The 24,568-nt window shown below is 40.5% G+C and overlaps 1 protein-coding gene across 1 annotated transcript in view; it reads right to left on the reverse strand.

Moving 5' to 3' along the window:
* Window positions 1–24,568, reverse strand: part of Tafa4 (TAFA chemokine like family member 4) — a 204,261-nt gene that overhangs the window by 10,799 nt on the left and 168,894 nt on the right. Inside the window, exon 5 of the mRNA XM_028773113.1 lies at window positions 2,799–2,923. Coding sequence (XP_028628946.1) covers window positions 2,799–2,923 — 125 coding nt within the window. The remainder of the gene's footprint in view (window positions 1–2,798; window positions 2,924–24,568) is intronic.

Consider the following 24,568-nt stretch of genomic DNA (forward strand, 5'->3'; position numbering starts at 1 on the left):
CCCCGCTTTCATCTCTGAGACAGATCCCATTAGTATCTCAAACTGCCTGCTAACTCTTTATGAATTTGCATTTAAATGGGAAATAACCCTAGCATAAGTGGCTTACTACCCAAGCCCTGACATTCTGAGCTCTCTGTTCCCATGCTGCTGTATACAGACTCTTTAAGGGAAATGGAAACTGCTTTGTTGTAGTTAATACCTCCTTCAGGGAGGCCACTGCTTGGCCTTTACAGGCTATCTGCCCCCCGCACCGCCCCAGTGATATAAGGTCAGTACCATTTCAAGCAAGAGATACAGCTCCTAGAACAGCAGGCTCAGCATGGGAGGTGGTCTGGGCTCCCCTAATGAACTTCTGTGTGTATATAAGCCATAACAGACATAAAATGTTTTATGTAGTTCAAGGCCCACTGACTTGGATTAATAAAGGAAATGATGCTTTATACCTTCCAGATTATTCCCAATTGGCATATCACTGTGAAAAAAAAAGCAACTCAAGTATTACAGTGGCTTGGGGAACTGTATTATGTTTTTACATCTTTCCTGGAGATAAATGAAATGTCACTACCATTGAGAATTTAGCTAGAGCAAACTCATATTCCCAGCACACAAAGGCAAAACAACCCTAAAGGTTTGCTTCCTGCTAATGCTCTCACTAACTGCACATAAAGAGAGAGAGAGAGAGAGAGAGAGAGAGAGAGAGAGAGAGAGAGAGCCACTTTCCTAAGTGAACTACTTACACACATTCTTTTTCCAGAATTCACTTGGCTTCCACTCAATCTTGTTTTACATTTATATCTAAAAATCAATACAAATTTAATCTTCTAAAATGTTATCTCTTAGTCTACAAGAAATACAATGAAAGTTTATTTTAATCACTGATAGAAGATTATTTTTTTTAACCTCATAAGAGACTTCAATATTTTTTATTTAGAAGATACTTATGGGAACATCTGAAAGGAGTCAGAAGCAAGAAACAGAATTTGCTTAGCAAGTACAATGGCTTTAGGTGGTTGGAAGTTTATTGGGAGTGGCCCACTGGGAATGGTGGAGTGTGGGAGAGTTAACTCCACAGATTTTTCTCTAACCTGGGTATAAAAAGAGGGTTGTAAGTTGGTGTCTTTAGAAGATTGCCTCCAAGATCTCCTACAGATACCAAAATCTGTACATGTTGAAAACTCACCTTGATCGGTGCATATAGTGGATGGAGATTATTTTTACTTTCAATCATCTCTAGATTGCTTTTAACAACTATAGCACAAGTGCAACAGAAATGATTTTTATATGTGTAAGGATTTTTGTCTACAGGTATGTCTGAGCTCAGACTGCTCATACATTGCCCATGGGGGTAGTGACCATGGAGGCCAGAAGAGGCACTGGATCCCCAGGGAATGTAGTTACACTTGTTGTAAACCAGCACATGGGTTGAGAACTGAACCCAAGTCCTAAACAAAAGCAGCAAGTGAACAGTCTTAACTACTAAGCCATGTCTCAAGCCTGAAATGGTCTTTATATTGTATTATTTAGGAAATAATGAAAAAACAAAACAAACAAAAACCTGTGCATGATTAGTTGAGATGCAATTACCATTTAACATTTTAGCCTGTGATTGGTGAAATCCACACCAATCCTGCCAATACAAAGGTTATTGTCATCACAACATCATTAGCAAGGACAAGCCATGTTCTAATGGGAAATGAATTTGAATGGACATCATTGCAGCCCCTGTAACTCTAGTGGTCTTCAAGAAATAACTATGGAGACACAGCTGGATCTCAGCCTACAAACATAAGCAAAGACAAACAAGTCCCTGACTTCACAGATACCACAATAGACAGGGAACAATGGGTAGAAAAATGGGTCGTAGAGGAATACAGCTATGATGGAAAATGTAAACCTAGCAGACACTCAGAGACACCAAACACAGATGCAAACAAGGATGAATTCCTAGAAGAAGAATAGTTGGCTAGAAAAGAGGAGAAGGAAGCACATCATATAAGAGGGAAGAGGTACCTCAAAAGCAATGTGACAAGACCCAACAGCAGAAGCTCAGGGGGTTTGGAGCAGAAAGAAGAAGGGCTATATTGTCTATAAGGGCTAGCACAGTGACTGAAGCTGGTCAAAAGTGTTAGGATGTCCTGCTTTAGAGGAATGGCATCTCACAAATACTGTTGCAACCATTGTATGGCGTCTCTACTGGAAGGAAGCCAATAGTCATCTGCATGTGATGGTGGATTGAATGGGAGCTGGCAAAGCAGTCGTGGAAGGATTTGGTAGTAAAAACATCTAAGATCAAAGTAATTGAGTAGATATGAGGAGACAATGAAGTTTGCCTTCTCCCAGAAGAACTGAATAGCTTGTGTTTTCCATCAGGCAAAAAGGAATTCAGAATGGGAGCCACTAGGGAGAAGCTGAGAGAAACTTGAGTAAAAATCTCAACCAGCCAGTCTCCAGTCTCTATGGCAGAATAAATCACCTGGAGGCGGGCTTTTGCTTTGATACACTGCTCTGTCAACTCTGAAACCTTTACTTTAAATTGGGCTTGTGAAGGAGCAGAAGTGAATTTAGGGGCCCTGTCTAAAATCACCCACCAAATCACTGCCCTGACACACACAGTGGCGCTGGCAAATGCACTTTCCTGAAAGACTAAAGCCTCAGTGTAGTACAGCCCTGACTGGTTTATCAACAAAAAACAATGTTGTTCTCCTGCTGGGGAGATCCAGTCACAGCAGGAACCCCCCAGAGTTAACAGCTACCTCAGCTGTGGTTGTGAATTACAACCACCTTTTGAGCATACTTGCCTTGGTGGTTTTGACTTTATTACCACTGCTACAGGACCAACCCGAGGAGTCTGGAAGCACTTTACAGTCCTCTCCTTCCAAGCAAGGATCCATGTGGCACCACCACTTCTCAATCACAATGGAAGCTGGAAAACAAAGGTTGCATTGTGTTTGAGACATGCTTTCTTCCTCCCCGTGTGGGTGGCAAAGCTTAATACAAATTAGCAGACTGACACAAACTTGACTGACAGGAATGATTGCATAAGTGTATGTAAAGAATCTAGTGGGGATGGGGGGTAGGAGAGATGACTCAGGAGTTACGAATATTAGCTGCTCTTCCAGAGGTCCTGAGTTCAATTCCCAGCAATCACATGGTGCCTCACAACCATCTGTAATGGGGTCTGATGCCCTCTTCTGGCACTCAGGTGTACATGAAGGTAAAACACTAGTGTGTGTGTGTGTAAAATAAAAATTATTATTTTTTTAAGAACCTAGTAGTCCCTCCACATCTCCACATACTCTGGAAAATGCATTTTTGGAGTTGTCTACCAGATTTTAATAGAGTTGATAAGAGCTGATGCTTTATGGGGTCCCTGCCCTGATCTGAGTCTCACCATGTTGCTTTCTCAGTTGTTTTAAAGACCTCGGGTTTGTCATCTAATTCCTCTTACCATCAGTTTCTCCAAAGAGACAGAGATTGAAACACTTGCCCAGAAACACAAAAGGATACAATGGGTTCAGGAGAAAAAAACTTTGGCCCAGGTTTTTGTTCCAGGAAATGCTAGATACTGTGATGGCCATCCTCTTTGGCTGCAAGCTCCAGTGGCAGATGCTGATGTCACAGTGTTCGTCTTGGCTATGAACAAAGAGCATCTACACTAAAAGTTAAACCTACTTTCTCGTATGTTGATATCTCTGTAGGCCATTGCAGTGAACAGCTGAATGGTGAGGCACAATTTGTCATATAGTGAAAGCTAACTGAAGGTGACAGGACTCAGCCTTGCCTCATAGCCCACATGTGATTATCCTGGAATGTTTAGTTCACCTGTGAGTCACTATACCCCATTCCTCAGTATCCATGAACATACAGAAGTCTGCTGATAAGATTGTGTCATGTTCATGAAGCAAAAACACAGCACAGTAGATCTCTGGAACTGAACACAGACAGAAGGAAAGAATCTCCACCATAGGGAATGGTTAGTCCCACAGGTTCACAGGGTAACTGGATTGTAAGGGTGAATTCACCCTATGAGTTAATTACAGAACTGAGCTGGGGCTGGGATGGTGGTGAGTCAAGAAAAACTGGCTCTGTTTTCTTGTTGAAACAACATAGGAACCATCCCCAAGTAGGTGCTGCAGTTCCCCCCTCCTTGGATAATAAATAATTGTATTCCGTGTTTTCTGAGCTACAGAAATGTATGTCCCATAGGTTACTTTGGTGTTTTAAAATGGAGACTTTAATAAATTGTATCAGGGTAAACACAACAATTTGCTATGTGTGTACAGTACAATGTGTGATGACTTCCAGAGTCGAGTGAGTTAACTCATCTGTAGTCATTCGTCACCATTAGATTCCTGAAACCTGTGTACCTTGTAGCTAAAGACCTGCACTCTTTCGACAACAGCACCATCCTACCAAGCCATTCAGCTCTAGAATCCACAACTCTTCTCTGGACTACCAGGAATTCTAAGTTTTGAAAATCGTGTACACATGAGATCAAGGAGTCCTTTGGCCCATTGATTCCTAGCTTATTCTATTAGCATAACATAAAGCCCTCTTGTTTCATGCGTATTTTCAGACACCAGGATTTCTTGGTATGAACAAATACCAGTCTAGCCCGTATTTTCTTACTCTCTCCATCAGTGAAGTTACTAGGTTGTTTCCAGTTCCCAACTACTTCAGTGAAAATGGCGGGGTGGGTGGAGGTGCAGATGCCTTAGAGATAGTGAACTTGAAGATGGGAATGTGGCTCACAATGTATGCTTATCATGTGCAACACTCTGGGCTGGGTCCCCAGCACCACACACGGAGGAAGGGCCAATTTGATGTCCTGTGAATTATACCTAGGAGGATTACTGTATATGTAAACATTTTCTGAGGAGCTTTGATATCGCTTTCCATGATGCCTGTGCCAATTCTCTTTCCTGCCAACGATACATGAGAGTTCCCCTTGACTACATCTCCACATCCCCTTGTGGTTTAGATAACAGTCATTCTAATAAGTGTAAATTACTACAGTGAGGTAGAACACTGTTTCAGGTGTCTGTTTGATAACTGTCTTCTCCGTGAAAAGCAGCTATTCAAGACTTTTGTTAATTTTTAATGAGGTTTTGGTTTGAGGATACTGTGGGAAAAGTGGACCATGTCACCAGACAGAAGAACTAGTATGGTTGCATAAGCTCAAATCCCGTGAATCATGAATCTCAGAATTGTGAATGGTAGAAGTGGCTCAACTCCCTGCCCACCTCTATCTGCTCACCTAGGCAACCATGGCACCCCACTGAGAGGACCATGACAATCAGTCCCATAGGGAAAACACCTGGAGTCCTTCTCCAAGCTAATAGAGCATCACTGGCATCTCAAACTGAGCCAATATAAAACATCTACCCCTAAACCTCACACTACTTCTCAATGTTTATAAAGTCCCTGTCCACATGGAATAGAGTGTACCAGGAATCATCTAAGAGTGTTTGTTTTACTGAGCTGTAGCCCTTGGGGAAGAGTTCTTTCTTCCAAAGCTTTCATCACTGGACCTGAGATTGGTCTGACTGGTCAGGCTCCATGCCACAGCCACAGCCTACCACCTGCCTCCCACTGCCACCTGTGCCACTGCCACCTGTGCCACTGGCACTGGCATTCCCATGACCCAGAACCCTGCCTGACTGCCTGCCTCGAGAACCTCACCGCTTTCCTTCCCAAGACTCATGGAACCTATTTGTTCTGGCTTCACAAAGGACAGACAACTAGATACTAAGTTCTTCAAACCCCTATGTATTATATCTGAATCCCTGACAGAAGTCTGGTTTGTGGAGCTGGAGAGATGGCTCAGCAGTTAAAAGGATATACTCTTTCAGAGGACTACTCTTCAGTTCTCATTACCCTTTACTCATATACCACCTGTAACTGCAATTGCAAGACATTGATGCCTGCTTCTAGACTCCGTGGGCACTTGTGTGCATTCAAGTGCATGTGTGCAAACACATACACACACACACACACACAAAGAGAGAGAGGGAAAGCAAGAGAGAGAGAGGGAGGGAGAGGGAAAGAGAAAGAGGGAAAGAGGGAGAGGAAGAGGGAGAGAGATCTTTACAAACAGAAGTGTGGTCTGCAAATAAGTTCTCACACTCTCTGGGCTGCCCTTTCTTTCCGTTCATGGCTGCCTTTGAAGAGCCTTTGGTTAGCCGCACATTCACTAGTTTGGATTTGCTTTTGTTGCCTGTGTTTTGGTTTCATAACTAAAACTCCTTCACCAGTGTCAAGGTTTTGTTTCCTGAATTCAGTTCTCAGTTTTGTAGTTCCTGGTGTCACAGTAGTCTGTGGTGTGTTCTGACATATCCTTGTGTATGTTGTGAGGCAGTCTCTGATTTATCCTTGTGTATGGTATGAGGCAGTCTTTGGCTTTGCAGCTCTCCACTCTTTTAAGTATCACTACTGAGGCAGAGTGCCTTGATCACACCAGTGTAAGTTTGTTGCTAGGCTCTCTGTCTTGTTTCAGTTTTCTGTGTGTCTACTTTTTTGGCACGCCTATACTGTTCTGTGGTTACTATGGCTCTGAAATGTCCATGGATCAGGAAGTGTGACATCTCTGAGTCTTTCCTTCTTACTATAAACTTTACATATATTTGAGTTTTTTGTGACTTCACATAAAATCTAGGAATTTTTTTTCCATTTCTGTTAAAATGCCACTTGGGTTTTTGACAGGAATCTGCAGGTCATTTTGGGCATTTGGCAATACAATTCACTTCTATGCTGTAAAATGTCCTTCCATGATATCAGATAGCTTTTAGTATGCTGATTTTTTTTTTACCTCATTGGTTAACTCCCTTAAAGGAGTAAAGGAGAGTACAAGTTAACAGGTAGAGGCCCTTAAAGAGGAAACACAGAAATTCCTTAAAGAACTGCAAGAAAACACAATGAAGGAATTAAACAAAACTATTCAGGATCTGAAAATGGAAAGAGAAACAATAAAGAAATCTCAAAGGGAGATAACCCAGGAGATAGAAAGCCCAGGAAAGAGATCAGGAATCATAGACGCAAGCATCACCAACCGAATACAAGAGATAGAAGAGAGAATCTCATGTGCAGAAGATACCATGGAAAACATTGACACAACTGTCAAAGAAAATACAAAATGCAAAAAGCTCCTAACCCAAAACATCCAGGAAATCCAGGACACAATGAGAAGACCAAACATAAGGATAATAGGTATAGATGAGAGTGAAGATTCCCAACTTAAAGAACCAGTAAATATCTTCAACAAAATTATTGAGGAAAACTTCCCTAACCTAAAGAACAAGATGCCCATAAACATACAAGAAGCCTACAGAACACCAAATAGACTAGACCAGAAAAGAAATTCCTCCTGTCACATAATAATCAAAACATCAAATGCACAAAACAAAGAAAAATACTAAAAGCAGTAAGGGAAAAAGGTCAAGTAACATATAAAGGCAGACCTATAAGAATTACACCAGACTTCTCACCAGAGACTGTAAAAGCCAGAAGAGCCTGGACTGACATCATACAGACCCTAAGAGAACACAATTGCCAGCCCAGATTACTATACCCAGCAAAACTCTCAATCACTATAGATGGTGAAACCAAGATATTCCATGACAAAACCAAATTTGCACAATATCTTCCCACAAACCCAGCACTTCAAAGGATAATTGATGGAAAACGCCAACACAAGGAGGGAAACTACAACCTAGAAAAAGCAAGGAATTAATCTTCCAACAACCCCAAAAGAAGATAACTATACAAACATAATTCTACCTCTAATAACAAAAATAACAGGAAGCCACAATCATTTTTCCTTAATATCTCTTAACATCAATGGTCTCAATTCCCCCAATAAAAAGACACAGACTATCAGACTGGATACACAAACAAGACCCAGAATTTTGCTGCATACAAGAAATGCACCTCAGTGACAAAGACAGACACTACCTCAGAATAAAAGGGGGGAAAACAATTTTCCAAGCCAATGGTCCCAAGAAACAAGCTGGAGTAGCCATTCTAATATCAAATAAAATCAAATTTCATCCAAAATTAATCAAAAAAGATAAGGAAGGACACTTCATACTCATCAAAGGAAAAATCTACCAAGGTGAACTCTCAATTCTGAACATCTACGCTCCAAATGCAAAGGCACCTACATACATATAAGAAACTTTACTAAAGCTCAAAATACACATTACACCTCACACAATAATAGTGGGGGATTTCAACACCCTACTCTCAGCAATGGACAGATCATGGAAACAGAAACTAAACTAAGATACTTTGAAATTAACAGAAGTTATGAACCAAATGGATTTAACAGATATCTATAGAATATTTCATCCTAAAACAAAAGAATATACCTTTTTCTCAGTACCTCATGATACCTTCTCCAAAATAGACCATATAATTGGCCACAAAACAGGCCTCTACAGATTAAAAAAGAGTGAAATAATCCCTTGCATCTTATCAGATCACCACAGACTAAGGCTGGTCTTTAATAATGACAAAACCAATGGAAAACCCACATGCACATGGAAACTGAACAACTCTCTACTCAATGATGACTTGGTCAAGGAAGAAATAAAGAAAGAAATTAAAGACATTTTAGAATTTAATGAAAATGAGGAAACATCATACCAAAACTTGTGGGACTCCATGAAGGCAGTGCTAAGAGGAAAACTCATAACTCTAAGTGCCTACAAAAAGAAACTGGAGAGAGCATACACTAACAACTTTACAGCACACATAAAAGCTCTAGAACAAAAAAAAAAGCAAATACACTCAAGAGGAGTAGAATGCAGGAAATAATCAAACTCAGGGCTGAAATCAACCAAATAGAAACAGAAAGAACAATACAAAATATCAACAAAACCAGGAGCTGGTTCTTTGAGAAAATCAACAAGATAGATAAACCCTTAGCCAGATTAATCAGAAGGGCACAGTGACAGTATACAAACTAATAAAACCAGAACTGAAAAGGGAGTCATAACAACAGAAACTGAGGAAATTCAAAAAAATCATCAGATCCTACTGCAAAACTGGAAAACTTGGATGAAATGGACAACTTCCTAGACAGATACTAGGTACCAAAGTTAAATCAGGAGCAAATAAACCATCTAAAGAGTCCCATAACCCCTAAGGAAATAACAGCAGTCATTAAAAGTCTCCCCAACAAAAAAAGCCCAGGTCCAGATAGTTTTAGTGCGAATTCTATCAGACCTTCAAGGAAGACCTAATACCAATTCTCTTCAAACTATTCCACAAAATAGAAACAGAAGGAACACTACCCAATTCGTTCTATGAAGCTACAATTACACTAATACCCAAACCTCACAAAGACCCAACAAAGAAAAAGAACTTCAGACCAATCTCCCTTATGAACATCGATGCAAAAATACTCAATAAAATTCTAGCTAACCGAATCTAAGAACACGTCAAAACAATCATCCATCATGATCAAATAGGTTTTATCCCAGGAATGCAGGGATGGTTCAATATTCAGAAATCCATCAATGTAATCCACTATATAAACAAACTCAAAGAAAAAAACCACATGATCATCTCACTAGATGCTGAGAAAGCATTTGACAAAATTCAACATCCCTTCATGATAAAAGTCTTGGAAAGATCAGGATTTCAAGGCCCATACCTAAACATAGTAAAAGCAATTTACAGCAAACCAGTAGCCAACATCAAACTAAATGGAGAGAAACTTGAAGCAATCCCATTAAGATCAGGGACTAGACAAGGCTGCCCACTCTCCCCCTACCTATTCAATATAGTACTAGAAGTCCTAGCCAGAGCAATTAGACAACAAAACGAAGTCAAAGGGATACAAATAGGAAAGGAAGAAGTCAAAATACCACTATTTGCAGATGATATGATAGTATACTTAAGTGACCCCAAAACTTCCACCAGAGAACTCCTAAACCTGATAAACAACTTCAGCAAAGTGGCTGGTTATAAAATCAACTCAAACAAATCAGTAGCCATCCTCTACATGAAAGATAAAGAGGCTGAAAAAGAAATTAGGGAAATGACACCCTTCACAGTAGTCGAAAATAATATAAAATACCTTGGTGTGAATCTAACCAAGCAAGTGAAAGACCTGTATGACAAGAACTTCAAGTCTCTGAAGAAAGAAATTGAAGAAGACCTCAGAAGATGGAAAGATTTTCTATGTTCATGGATTGGCAGGATTAATATAATAAAAATGGCCATCTTGCCAAAAGCAATCTACAGATTCAATGCAATCCCCATTAAAATCCTAACTCAATTCTTCACAGAGTTAGAAAAGGAAATTCTCAAATTAATTTGGAATAACAAAAAACCCAGGATAGCAAAAACTATTCTCAACAATAAAAGAACTTCTGGAGGAATCACCATCCCTGACCTCAAGCTGTACTACAGAGCAATAGTGATTAAAAACTGCATGGTATTGGTACAGAGACAGGCAGGAAGATCAATGGATAGAATTGAAGACCCAGAAATGAACCCACACACCTATGGTCACTTGATCTTTGACAAAGGAGCTAAAACTATCCAGTGGAAAAAGGACAGCATTTTCAACAAATGGTGCTGGTTCAACTGGAGGACAACATGTAGAAGAATGAAAATTGATCCATTCTTATCTCCTTGTACAAAGCTCAAGTCTAAGTGGATAAAGGACCTCCACATAAAACCAGATACACTGAAACTAATAGAATGGAAGGTGGGGAAGAGCCTAGAATACTTGGGCACAGGGGAAAAGTTCCTAAACAGAACACCAATGGCTTATCCTCTAAGATCAAGAATTGACAAATGGGACTTCATAAAATTGCAAAGTTTCTGTAAGGCAAAGGACACTGTCAATAGGACAAAATGACAACCAACAAATTGGGAAAAGATCTTTACCAATCCTACATCTGATAGAGGGCTAATATCCAATATATACAAAGAACTCAAGAGATTAGACTCCAGACAACCAAATAACCCTATTAAAAAATGGGGTATAGAGCTTAGCAAAGAATTTTCAACTGAGGAAACTCAAATGGCCAAGAAATACCTAAAGAAATGTTCAGCATCCTTAGTCATCAGAGAAATGCAAATCAAAACAACCCTGAGATTCTATCTCACACCAGTCAGAATGGCTAAGATTAAAAACTCAGGTGATCCAGACCCAGTTTTCTTATGGGGCCGAGGATTGATATGCCTGTTTGATACCACAGAAGGCAGAGCTAAATGGCTACCAAAAAGATTAATGAAATAATTAGATATCCCCACAAAGCAGGCCCAACCATAAATAAGATGTATAACAATTGATATCCATGGAAGAGAATTCTCCCTGAGAATTCCCCTCTTTTTCCTTTCCAGGTAAAAATGAATCACACCTGATGTCTGGTGTTAGAAGTACTAATCCAGATGCTGGCCTCTGAATTTATACTACTCAGACCTTCGAAGTGCCATTGACAAGAACATCAAACAGCTAGAGGTTGACATCATGAATCTGAAGAAATCCCTCATTTTACTGTCTGAAGAGACCTCCAAAAATCGCAAAGGACGTTATTGGACTTGATTTATTCTTTTACAATAGAAAAGGCTGTGTACAGCTCTTGACTGTGTACAGTCCTTAAAGAAGAATGTTGCCTTTACATAGACAAGACAGGGATGGTTAAAGAGAGCATGAAAAAGGTCAAAGAAGGCCCTGAGAAAAGACAGAGAAAGAGAAAGATGAGTGCTGGTACAAGAATTGGTTTTCAGCCTCTCCATGGTTGTCAACGCTACCTCCTCCCATCTTGGAACCATTAATGGGGTTATTTTTGCTTATTTCTTCTGGTCCCTGGGCCTTAAATAGGCTGACTAACTTTGTGAAACAACAGATAGATAATTTGGAAGCAAAACCTATTCAGATACATTATCATAAGTTAGCTATGGAGGACCACGAGACTCAAGATGAGGTTGTTACTCTATCAAGGGTGTTCCCAAAACCCATCTCCACCCAACCTAAAAGAGGGGACTTCCCCCCCTAGACCAAGCAGAGAGGGGCCACCCAGAACCCCCTCTGACTGGCTATCTGAATTCTTGCTTAGGGTGTGAGGCTAAGCACTGCAACAGAGTATAAATAAAAGTTAAAAATATCTCTCTGGGTTCCCTGAGGGACAAGCCTGACTGCAGAGGGTTTGATGTCAAAAGTATCCCCTCTCCAGGAAAAAGCCATCAGGATGGGTATGGCCCTCATGCCTCACTGGACAACGACAGGGGGACCGGAGCCATTACAAGGTCCCCTTCAATTACTGGAAGTCAGGCCTTTATCCCCGCCACAGCCCTTCTATACTTAGAGAAGGGAGGAGATGTCAGGGGCAGCCCTGCTTATACACTGAAGGCCTAAAATCAGCCATAGGCCTAAAATCAACAATAGGCCTGAAGGCCTAAAATCAGCCATAGCCCTAAAATCAACAATAGGCCTGTCATACATGTATACTAACACTAAGTCTTGAGTCTTTGTGGAAAAACATTTAAACAGATGGCTATAAGCTATTGTAAACAGGCAGCTTTTGGAGAATTTTACCAGCCTGAGGGGTACATCTGCAGAGAAGCAGGAGGAGGGGTAATGGGATAGAGGGTTCCTGGGTGCGGGGGGGGGGGGGAATGGGGTAAGGGGATAACATATGAAATGTAAATAAAACGTCCAATAAAAAAATCATATGATCATTTTGGTAGGTCTGTGAAAGCATTATGAAAGTTCCACACCCCTTTAACGATAATAACTGTCAACAAATTAGGTAAAGAAGGAATGTATCACCACCACAGGAAGAAAGCCATAAATGCCAAGCCACAATCTGTGTTGTAATTCAGAGTAAAAAGCTGGATGCCTCTTAAAAGAAGAGGCACTTTTGCCCCTTCTATGCACAGCAATGGTGTGTAAGAAAGCAAGAAAGGACATCCAGTATGGACAGAGAACAGTTAAACTGTCTCTACAGATAAGATGGAGTTATCTAGAGAAAACAGGACAGACTCTCTCAATGTTATAAGAAAGACCATCAATGTCAAGTAAACAAAAATATAAAGTCCATGCTCTACTGATGCTGTGGGCAACTTTTCTCATTGAGTGCCAGGCTCTTGCTAATTGTTTATCCTATGTTTTCTCATATAAATTTTCCTCCAAAACTGAGGTTGATATTTTTTCTCCTGGCTTGAAAACTCTGAGGTCCAGGGGTACAAAGAGACTAGGGTAACATACAGTCTAAATATCAGAGGCCACATGATGACCCTTAAATATATATCTCTTCCTTTATACTAGAGATGTCCACTAGAAACATCCTTGTATAAAAGCAGCAAGATAATAATATAAAAAGGTCACTGTATTAAAATCCCAACTGGACCACCAGGTGTACATTATGATGAGAACAGGGGAGCATTTCACAACTTTATGAAAGGGTCATGTCTTCTTTTCCTTATGTAGCCACTGTTCCTGGGCTATTATCTGATGGTCCCAATCAACCCCAATAGCACTTGAGTCAAATAGATTTGTGATCTAGGTTAACCATTCCCTATTTAAGTCAGTATGTGCCAAGGAAGAGGATGGTGTATTGCTGCATGAGTTATTATGCCAGAGAGACTGCTGCTGAACTGGGCTAGAAGGACATGAAGCTTAAGAAAGTTGGGTTTTTTTTTCCAGCTCCAAATACCATAATGATCTCACCCTGCAACTACAGAGAACTCTTGTCATTTCAAAGCACTTTTATCCACTGTCCCTCTTCCGATTGTTCCCAAAACTGTCAAGACACAGCAAAAGGCAGATGGAAATAGAAATAAAAACCAGTTTTCTGAGTTGAGCTGACTCTACATAGCAGTCTTCCCAGAATGTACTATAATATATTTATTATTTTAATTGTAGCAGTTGGGGGGATGGATGTAATAACTTGATACATGTATAATCAAACAAAGAAGGTTAAATGTTTCCATCTCCTCAAATTTTTTAAAGATCTTCATGGGTCTGCACCAGGTCCTCTGTGTAAGTATTATCACTATTAGTGTAGCATTTTTATGGGACTCTTGACAGTAAGAACAAGTGGATCGTTGACTCTTGTGTCTGCTCTTGGGACTCTCTCCCTCCTGTTGGGTTACCATATCCAACTTCAATATGATAGTCTTTTGCTTCATTTATTTTATTTAATTTGTCATGTTTGGTAGTTATCTCTTAAAAGCCTGTTCATTTTTAATGAGAGTGTGAATCTGGAGGGGAAAGAAGGGAAGGAGAAACTCAGAAGAATTGAGGGAGAGAAGGCAAGCTGTAATCAGTATATATTCTATGAGAAAATACTATTTTCAATGAAAGGAAAGATGAAGATAAAAGCTTTTTACATTGACAGTATTTCAGTGAATGAGTACTACAGCAATCAAACCAAGGTCCTTCACGTTCTATACCAGTATGAAGTCTTCAGATTCTTCTCCTGTGGTAAATAGTACTTCAGATTAGGAAGAACCAGGTTAGCATGATGTCTTATCAGATAAAAGTACTTTCTACGTGAGCCAGGCAACTTGAGTTCAATCCCTGGAACTCACAATGGAAGGAAAAAGAATAGACTCTTTAAAATTGTCCTCTGGATGGGAGCCTAGCATAACTGTCACAAGAGAGGCTTCACGCAGCAACTGATTTTCTTCTTTATTTTTCCATGCTATACCCAGGAGTAGGATATGTGGATCAAAAGAGAAATGGAGACACATTTCCGCTGTTTTAGGAACTTTGACGCTGTTTTCTATAGTAACTGTGTTCATTTATATTCCACTGCATCACAACTGTGGGGTTTCTTTTTCTCCATATCTTTACCAGAATTGACTTCTTAAATTTTTGAATAGTATACATTCTAGCTGGGGTGCAATAGTATCTCCTTACAGTTCTGATTTGCATTTTTCCCAATAACTAATGATGCTAAGCATTTTTTTCATATATTTGTTGGTCACTTGTATTCTTCGCTGAGTATATTATATCCATTCAGATCATTTCACTGTGTTTTAACGTCACTGCTACTTCTCGGTGGCTTTCTTTTTCAGTTCTTCATAGATTCTGTAAGACCATCTGATCAGATGTATAGCCAGCAAAGATTCCCTGCCATTCTATACACCGTCTCCACTCTGTTCGTAGTTCCCTGTGCCACGCCATCATTCATGCCTCTATTTCCTGTGCTTTGAGATACTATCCAGAAAACCTCTGCCTGTACCAAGATCTTCAGGTGTTACTTGTATGTTTCTTCTAGTGGTTTCTGAAATTTGGGTCTTATGGTAAAATCTTTGGTCCATTAGAGTTGATCTTTTAAAAATTTACTTATCATCATGGTCATGATGAGGTGTACATGCCATGCCATGTGTGTGGATTTCAGAAGCCAATTTTTTGGATTTGGTCCTCTCTCCCCTGGACCCCTTTGTGTGGGTTTCAGGAATTGAACTGAGGTTGTCAGGGTTGTGTGGCAAACCTCTTCATACACACAGCCATCCCATGGGTCCTGTGGGGTTTTCTTTTCTTATCTTTTTGTTTTGTTGGGTTTTTAAAAAATAGTTTCTTTTTAATAAAAAGGTTTCATTTGAATATTCTGCATGTATACATTCAGTACATTCTTCTATTCTATAAATATACTTTATAAAGATTTAGATGAAAGAAAATATAATACCAAGTTCTTATAAAAATTTTTTAGTCAGTTTTCCTTTGTTTGTTTAAAAAGTGATACTTGATAAAATAACAAGGTGCTCTGGAATTTTAAATTGCTGCATTTGCAGAAAGAAACCTCCTGTTAATACCTAACAGGAGCACACAGGGGCCCTGGTAATAGATTATCCCGATGGAGTTTCTCTATGAAAGACCTAGCAGCAAATGTTCCAGAAGCAAGGAGAGAGCAGGAGGACAGAACAGACAGTACAGTGCCAGCTTTGGATGTCTTTCTGTGCTGAGGATTGCCTATGAACCTCACAGCAGAGGTGAGAACTGAAGGAGGTTGGACCTCACAGGGAGAAAAGCACTGAGAAAGTAGAGCTTCTAGATCAGCTGGAGCCCAGCTCGGAGCTGAAGCAACGTCCCAGAAGTTAGATTCTATTAAAATAACTGTCAATGGCATCTGCCCACTTTCCTGGGCCATTTCTCCACAGGAGAGTGCCTTGTGGGAGGTATGTCCGCCCCTCCTGCTACTGAACATCACAATCTACTCTAAATGAGAAGATGCCCTGTTGCGTCTATTTTTAAAATAAAATTCTTTTAAAAGCCTTATGCCTTCCTGGTTTGGGAAAACATATAATACCTTCATCTTCAAGTTGTAATTAATTTCCATTTACACAGAAAGGAAAAAAAAATCAAGACAGTGGTGCCCCCTGGTTTTTGATGGTAGTTAGTGCAGTGTATATTGTTTTCTAGGTCTAAGTTTCAAACTGCTTTGTTCTGTTACAAAGAATGGCCGAATTCTCAAGTTGGTCTCTCATTTGTGGACTTAGTTTATATGTATTTGGAGAGTTAAAACAAACAGAACAGCTTTGTCTTTGAAATAATGTTTTATTTATTCTTTAAGAATTTTATACCAAGTATTTTAATCATGTTCCTCTACTTCTACCCAGACCCTCCCACCCATCCTGACACATTCAACTTCAAAGTCTCTCTTTCCCATTTAAAAACCATCATGTTCAAGTTGTATTGGAAAACTACTCTGGGTGTGAGTAATATATACCAGAGTGTGGTAAATATATCAGGAGTCAAGGCATTGAAGTCTCTCTTTCCCCCAGTAAGCAAGTGCTAATACCTCCTCAGCTAGGTGTCAAACTCCATGCCCACCTCCAGTCCTCCATATTGGGATTTTATCTGGTTTGAGTATGTGTAACTCTTGCTTATATTGTTTCTGAGAGTGGACATGTGCAAATGTCTCTGGAAAACATTGTTTCCCTGAATTCATCTACAACTTCTGGCTCCTACAGCCTCTTCCCCAGATCCCTGAGCCTTGGAGGACTGTGATACAGACATCCCATTGAGGACTGAGAACTGGAAATGAGTACCCAAAGTCTCTTATTCTCCTCATATGGGCTTGGTCTCTGTGCTAACCACCATCTACTGTGAGAATCAGCTTCTTTAGTGAGGGTTCAGCAATGCACGGATCTATGGGTGTGTCAATAAGTCATTATCCCTATGTTCACTTAGCAGAATGACAGTAGTAGGGTTTCTCCTAGGATCCATGATATTTATGGCCACAGATTCTTAGTCTCCTTGACAGTTTCAGGTATAGATTCCAACTCATGGAACAGGTTTTAAATCCAATCAAGAAGTGATCAGAATACTCCCATGACAATCCTACCGCTGCTGCACCGGTGGGCACATCTTGCCAAGCATATTATTATCGTATGTGAGGTTCATATACAATATGCTAAAATAGTGGTGACTTTTCTCCTCAGGCAGCATACATAGCACCTTTCAGTATTATACACAATAAGCAGTGGAGATGAAGATTCTAGTTGAGAACCAGCCAGATTTCTCCAAGTGCTATGATTCTAGCACAAAGTGTCTTCAACAACAAGGTCTTGCTGTCAGGTTCTTCTGGGTAACCAATGACATTGACAATAGCCTGTAATGCTCTGCTTTTTTTTAAATTTTTTTATTTCTTTAAGTATATAGCTGTCTCCTTAGAGGTCTGCCAGAGCCTAAAATATACAGAGGCGGAAGCTCACAGCTAACCATTGAGCTGATCATGGGGTTCCCAATGGAGGAGGGAGAGAGAAGACTGAAGGAGCTGAAAGGGTTTGTGGCCCCATGAGGAAAGCAACAATACCAACCAACTAGAGCTACCAGGACCTAAACCTGGGAGCACTTAGGAAGGGGTTCATGGTTCCAGCTGTATATGTAGAGGAGGATTACAGTGTCAGGTATAGATGGGTGAACAAGTCCTTGGTCCAGTGAAGACTAGATGCCCCAGTGTGGGGGAAATTGTTGATGGGGATGTGAGAGTGGGAGGGTAGGCGGGGGCATATCCTCATAGAAGCAGGAGGAGGGATGAGATAGGGGGTTCCTGGGTGGCGGGGAAAGGGGATTACATCTGAAATGTAAATAAAATATTCAATTAAAAAAAAGTATGGATGAAGAGATTTTAAAACATCTTCCTAGAATATACATCCTTGATGCTCTGCACTGAGGTTTTTTTTTAATTTCTGAAGGAATTTCCTTTTTATTTCCACTTAAAGTCCCTCTCCTTCCTTGTGTTTCAGTCTTTGAATGGCTTATGCTTGAATTTACTGTTAAGTTTCCAGTAGGAAAGTCTCATTCCATACAAAAGCATAACCCAAATCTCTCCATGTCTGAAAATCCCATCCTCTTTCTTGGGGTGTTACATGTGTTAAATGCCCTGATGCTCTTCACTTGCTGTTTGCAGCATATAGCACTATGGAGGAAGGTGGAGGAAGATGACTTTCAGGGGATGCTGTTCCAATTTCCAGGAGCCCCCAGGATGCACTCAGACTCCTGAGTTCTGTGGAAAACTCTGACAAAGTATGAAGAGACCCATTCTGCCTGGGCCCTCAGGAAAGCACTGTGCTATAGCATATTTCTGTGTCCACTCTCTTGCTAGTCTGTTGTACATGGGCTTGGCTTAGGCAGAAAGATGTCCGTGGAAACCTGAGCAGCTGCACACAAAGCCAACTCAAAGAAGGTGCATACTTCTCTCTGTTGGCCTTGTAAATGTGGGCTATTTCTGGCACAAGTAGGTCATTAGACACATCAAAAGAGGGCATTGGATCCCATTACAGATGGTTGTGGGAACTGAACTCAGGACTTCTGCAAGAACAGTCAGTGCTCTTAACCGCTGAGCCATCCCTCCAGCCCCCAGGTAACTCTTTCTTATGCAATCTTCCCTATACACTGTAAACTGTTTGGCAACCTCTACATAATAGATACCCAATAGACGCTTTCCCAAGTCTACCCAATGTCCTCATGGAACACAAAATCCATATTTCTCAGTCATAGATGTTTAAGAATGTGTGAGCAAACTCAATTAAAAATGGGAGGCTGTATTAATTTATTGGATCTGTTCAAAGCTTTGGTTAGTTGAAATAATCCTAATCCACAATAAAAGACATGTCCACCCTACTACATGTCGTTCTTCCCCTACTATGGACAATACTGCACTTTTACAGTTTGTATTTACTCACTTGCTCTCACTCACCGAAACACAAACCCAGGGCTCACTGCGTAATCTGTGCAATGCAGACACCACACTGTGCCCTTTAAGGGGTCCCACGGTGCTCTATAGGAACTTGACTCACGGCAAATCCTCATCTTTTCCACTGGCATCTCCTTCTTCCACCTTCCTAAAACAGGAACTCTCAGAAGCAGTAAAATTCCATCCAAATATCCAGAGTTCTGTGCTCTTCCAGGCTTCAGGCACCCATGTTTACCCATCCACTCACATACCCTTTGGGTTCTTTCCCTCCTCCTTCTCACCTGCTACCTACTCAGTTCAGACTCCCTGCTTTTCATGGGGTCTATCCTGACATTCACTGTTCTGCCACAGAATCCTGCATTTGTGAGAGTTTATCTTTCTCTCTTTCCTTGTGTACTATGAGCTTCTGGGAAGTGGAGTCCACCATTATGCTATCCCCAGCACACAGAGTAAGGCCAGTATCAAGGAGCCCAGTTAAAACTTGATGAATGATCTAAGAGATTCAAGAGGCACATCCTGGCAACCCACAAGGTGCTTGTGTGAAGTAAGCTTCAGTACCACTATCCTGAGTGCCCGTGACAGAAACTCAGTGGCAAGGAGAATAAACCTGACTGAAACACCAAGCCCAATGAGGACACATCATAGAAAGAGAGAGCCAGTCTTGTCAGACAGTTCCCTGGTACCATGGGAAACTGTTGGGTCAAATAGTAATTCTCTTCTCTAATTCAACCAACTAGTCTGCAACAAGACAGAAAGGTAGAAAAATTGGAGCCTTATCAGAAGATTTTTAAAACACCTTTAAAAGTAACTGTCTTCTATCCCAAAGCTTTTGTCTTATTAATCTGTTTTAAATCCGATATTTACAAAGCGTTCATTTTGACAAAATAAATTAAGCTTTCTTGTAGTACACATTTATCTCGCTTTATCATAATGCCAGTCAGCATTATCTCTATAGGGCTGTGGTATGATAAATGTGTAGAATATTGTTCCTATCACAAAATGGCCTTGTATATGCCAGTACATATCTTAAATAAAGAACTCTTACCCACAGAACAACTGCCTGTTTCAGGCCACAAGGATCCATGGCTCAAAAGAACTCCCCTTTCTCCTTCCACATCCCCACTGTGTATTGAAAATGAATTTAAATAATTCAGAGCTAACCATAATTTAAAAACTGGGGTGATTGGATAAAAATATCTAAGTTTTGTATTTAACTAATGAAGGCTAAGCTTTTACAGAGAAGCATTGAAAGCACCAGATAAGTATCTGTGGTGTGGATTAACAATAATGCAAAAGGATATTCCAATATCTATGTCAACATTAATTAGTGCTCTGCTCGAACATCTCCGTGCCTTTGTTTTAATTTAAATGTAAATTCGAGTGAATTTTATATTTTATATCCTCTCTACTCTTATTTACAAATAAGATAAGAAGGACATAGCAGCAGAGAATGGGTCTTCCCACATGCCAATTACCATGATACTGCATAATTATTATGGGATAAAGATTAAGCAGGTAAAGCTAAAAAGCCCTAATGGAAACATTCAGATGGTCAGGTGGATAGGAAACAGATACTCATCCTAACTGAAGCTTAAAGCTTCTATGCTACCTCAGTGACTTTGATCCAATAGATATTCGTTGAACATGGCCATTTACCTCAGAATGCTAGGTATGCAGAGACAGAGCAAGAGGACACTATCAGTGTTCTTTCAGAACACTATTTGGTAGTCTCTAGCAACAATGTTACATTGAAGTTGCACATTATATAAATCTAACAGCATACTGACTAATATGAAGCTTTGTCCCAGACATGCCCATCTCAAGCATCTTCGACACGTGTAGGTCATCACCTCTCCTTAGAGAGAGACCATTTGCATCAACACAGAAGGTCCTACTCAACAGAATGCCATAGACTATAGTCAACTGCCAAATAAGTGAATGGCTGTCATCACTCACTAGTCTTAAAATGCTTGAAAGAGCAGTTACATGACTGGCTTGATAGTGTGCTGGATTTCCAATGGACACAACTAAAATGTTCATGAATGAATGAATAGCTAAGTTACAGCCAGTCCTTTCAATGGAATTCTGTGGAGTACATAAAAAGCCAAGTTAAATTGGGATGGGTATGGCCCTCATGCCTCACTGGACAACGACAGTGGGACCAGAGTCATTACAAGGTCCCCTTCAGGTACTGGAGGTCAGGCCTCTATCCCTGCCTTCGCAAAATTAGAATCACCACAGCCCTTCTATACTTAGAAAAGGGAGGAGATGTCAGGGGCAGCCCTGCTTATACATTGAAGGTCTAAAATCAGCCATAGGCCTAAAATCAGCAATACATGTATACTAACACCAAGTCTTGAGTCTCTGTGGAAAAACACTGAAACAGATGGCTATAAGCTATTGTAAACAGGCAGCTTTTGTGGAAATTTACCAGCCTGAGTAGTCATAAACCTTATAAATAGGTAGCTTTGGTGGATAATACCAACTTAGATAAGGACAAATGAATCATAGGCAGAGTCATAGTGACCTGTCCCCTGAACCTTCACCTAGCCGATGCCCTGTTCTGAAAGATATCTGTATTCCCCCTGAACTCCCACGCTCCAGTGTCATCCCCTTCCCCACATCCTGCCTTTTCGTGTTTATAACCCTTGTGTAAATAAGTAAAAATTACAATTTGAAAAAATAAATAAATAAAATTTTTTTAAAAAGCCAAGTTAAATCAACACATATAAGCATACAAATACCAATGATCCAATACTGTTGGAAGAAACTAGGTGGGCCTAAAAATTAAACAAAGCACTCACTGATACTGCAATCTAGACCAAAGACTACAGCCTATCTCCAAAATTTATAGATACATCAAAAAATACACTAAATATTAAAGTTACTCCAAGGGTGAAATCCAAAGATGGGAGTTTGGGTATTTATATACTGTCTTTATGGAGGTGGGGAGATAGCTGGGGTATTCATATACTTTCTTTGTAAGTGAGATTTGGGGTGTTCATATATTTCCTTTACCAAGATGACAGTGACAACAGGACTCATCATCATGTCGGTAGTTTTCAAGTGCCATCAAAAGTGCTGAATACTGCAAAACATTACATATAAAACTTCTTATCCAAAGATGCTAGGCTAGACAGGATGTAAAAATAGTCCGTATTATGATTCACTACTTCCTTTAGAAGAAGTTTCAAGCCCACGGAGACAAAGATAGCTGTTATCTTCAACAGTTAGTTAGGATAAGTCAGTTCTCTGTCAAGCTAAAACTAGTTTGTGGCCAGCCTGTGAAGGAAAGTGAAAATATTTTTTGTAAACTTTCAGGAGGGCATACACATAGCAGGGTTTCATAGAAAAAAAATGGTATGGAGGAAAACAAAACCATGTAGGATATGTGAAGTACAGAGCTTCAGTAAGTCAGCCTTGTGTCCTGGGGATGAGAACAATGATCCTGGAGCAGAGAAGGGTGGAAATCAATTTGTTCTGGGTTGGCTAAGGCAGAGGACACTTAAACGAAGTAAGATCTTGGAAGCTTTCTTGAGCATGAAACAGAATCTGAAGCTCATTTTACAGACTGGTTGCTTAAGTGTGGTGTTAGCACAGGAGTCACAGGTTGACTCCGATAAAATGTACATTGGTCCCTAGAGTGTGGAATTAACAAGTGTGAGTTGGGAAAAAGTGAATCTGTGTGAGGGACAGAAGAAGAGAGAACACACAGGACTTGAAATAGTACAGGAAAAAGATAAATACTCTCAATGCTCCTGGCTGAGAAAGAGAAATTTGGTGAGTTTATAAGTTTTAATATGCTTGTTGATGCTCTGAGAAATTCTTATAATGCATTTTCATTATATTTACCAACAGTCCACACTGTTACTGTCCTAGGTTCATCCCCAACCTTCCTACAAGCTTGCAACTTTGTATCCACTTGTTACTGTTACTTAAAGCTCACTGATTGCTGCTTGTACTGCCCATATACACTCTCAATGTGAGCCCATCCACTGGAGATGGTGGACCAACCATCCAGCTCCTTCTTCTGAAAACGTTCTCTCCCTCCCCGAGGAAGCCATCAACTGTTAAGAGCTCTTCCTCAGGTAAAGGTGGAGGTTGCTGAGTCCCTCCTGAGTCCCTGCTAGAATGTTGACTGTCTTGATCCTGTTCAGGCAACCATAGTTGCTCTGATTTGAGTGCAAAGGCCCTGTCACATCCAGAAGGCATTCTTTGGCTTCTTGCTCCCTGACCTCTGGCTCTCACAACCTCCCCTCTCCCTCTTTCACAGTGTTCCTTGGGCCTTGGGGTAGGGTTGGGGGTCTGGATGTCATATAGGTTAGTGGAACACTCTTCTGACTGACAATCAAAGTGCAGTGACTGACTCTCTGTGTTGAGTACAGTATACTGTGAAGTGTCTGCTTGTTTTTGTTGTCGCTTTAAATGTTAAAGATTCTTATCTCCTTTTTACTGGTCTACAGTCCTTGGTCAATAAGCTACAGAATGCTAAAGAAGAAAAACTTTCTGTAGACAGCAGTGAAAGCTCCTTGATGTAACATGAGGTTATTCACCTCGTCACATGCCGTACTATGTGAAGATTCACATCCCACCCTACAGAAATGGTACAACCTATGATTCTCGGGCTGCACATGAACTGGGTCTGTTAGGTAATAGACAAGGTATTTACTATCTTACCCTTTTAATCTGACCCTGTGTTTTCTAGTAAGGAACTGTAAAGAGGATAGGTTCCCTTGCACTTTCCCCCTCTAAAGGTGGCTGACAGGCTAAACATACAACAGTGACCACCCAGTGCATGAATGTAGGACATCTCTGTGTTTGAGGGTGAGGACTGGAGTCAGTTATTTACGATGACTGCAATAAGATGTGACATTAAGAATCTGATTGTTAGTGTCTTCACTGCTGACCTTCAGACAGCCATCTAAAGGGCTCCTGAGCTTGCAATGGTCAGATTCATGGAGCCTCCAGACAACGGTAGAGGGAGTACTATATAGCTCTTCCTCTGGGGTATGAAAGCTGTTCCTAACAAGGTGCCTGCTACAGAGCCCTGGGAATCAGAATCAGTCCCTGGCCTCCACCTCCAACCCTCAATGGTCATTGCTCTTACAAACGTGCTCTCTTTCTCTCATACACAAGCTATCAGCACATACTCTATCTACTATGGGACTTGAAGACAATCAGGGAGTAATAAACGATCCCAAACTATTGTCAGGAAACTTGCTCCAAAGGTGATTCATAACTGTTTCTTAACACGATAAAGTAGGGGCTGGAAACGTGGCTCACTGGTTAAAAGTACTTGTAGATCTTGTAGAGAGGACCAAAGTTCATGTATATGTACATGTACATATATATGTGTGTGTGTGTGTGTGTGTGTGTGTGTGTGTGTGTGTGTGTGTGTGTGT

The sequence above is a fragment of the Grammomys surdaster genome, unplaced genomic scaffold (genome assembly GCF_004785775.1).
Source record: "Grammomys surdaster isolate TR1022 unplaced genomic scaffold, NIH_TR_1.0 220, whole genome shotgun sequence".
NCBI lineage: Eukaryota > Metazoa > Chordata > Mammalia > Rodentia > Muridae > Grammomys > Grammomys surdaster.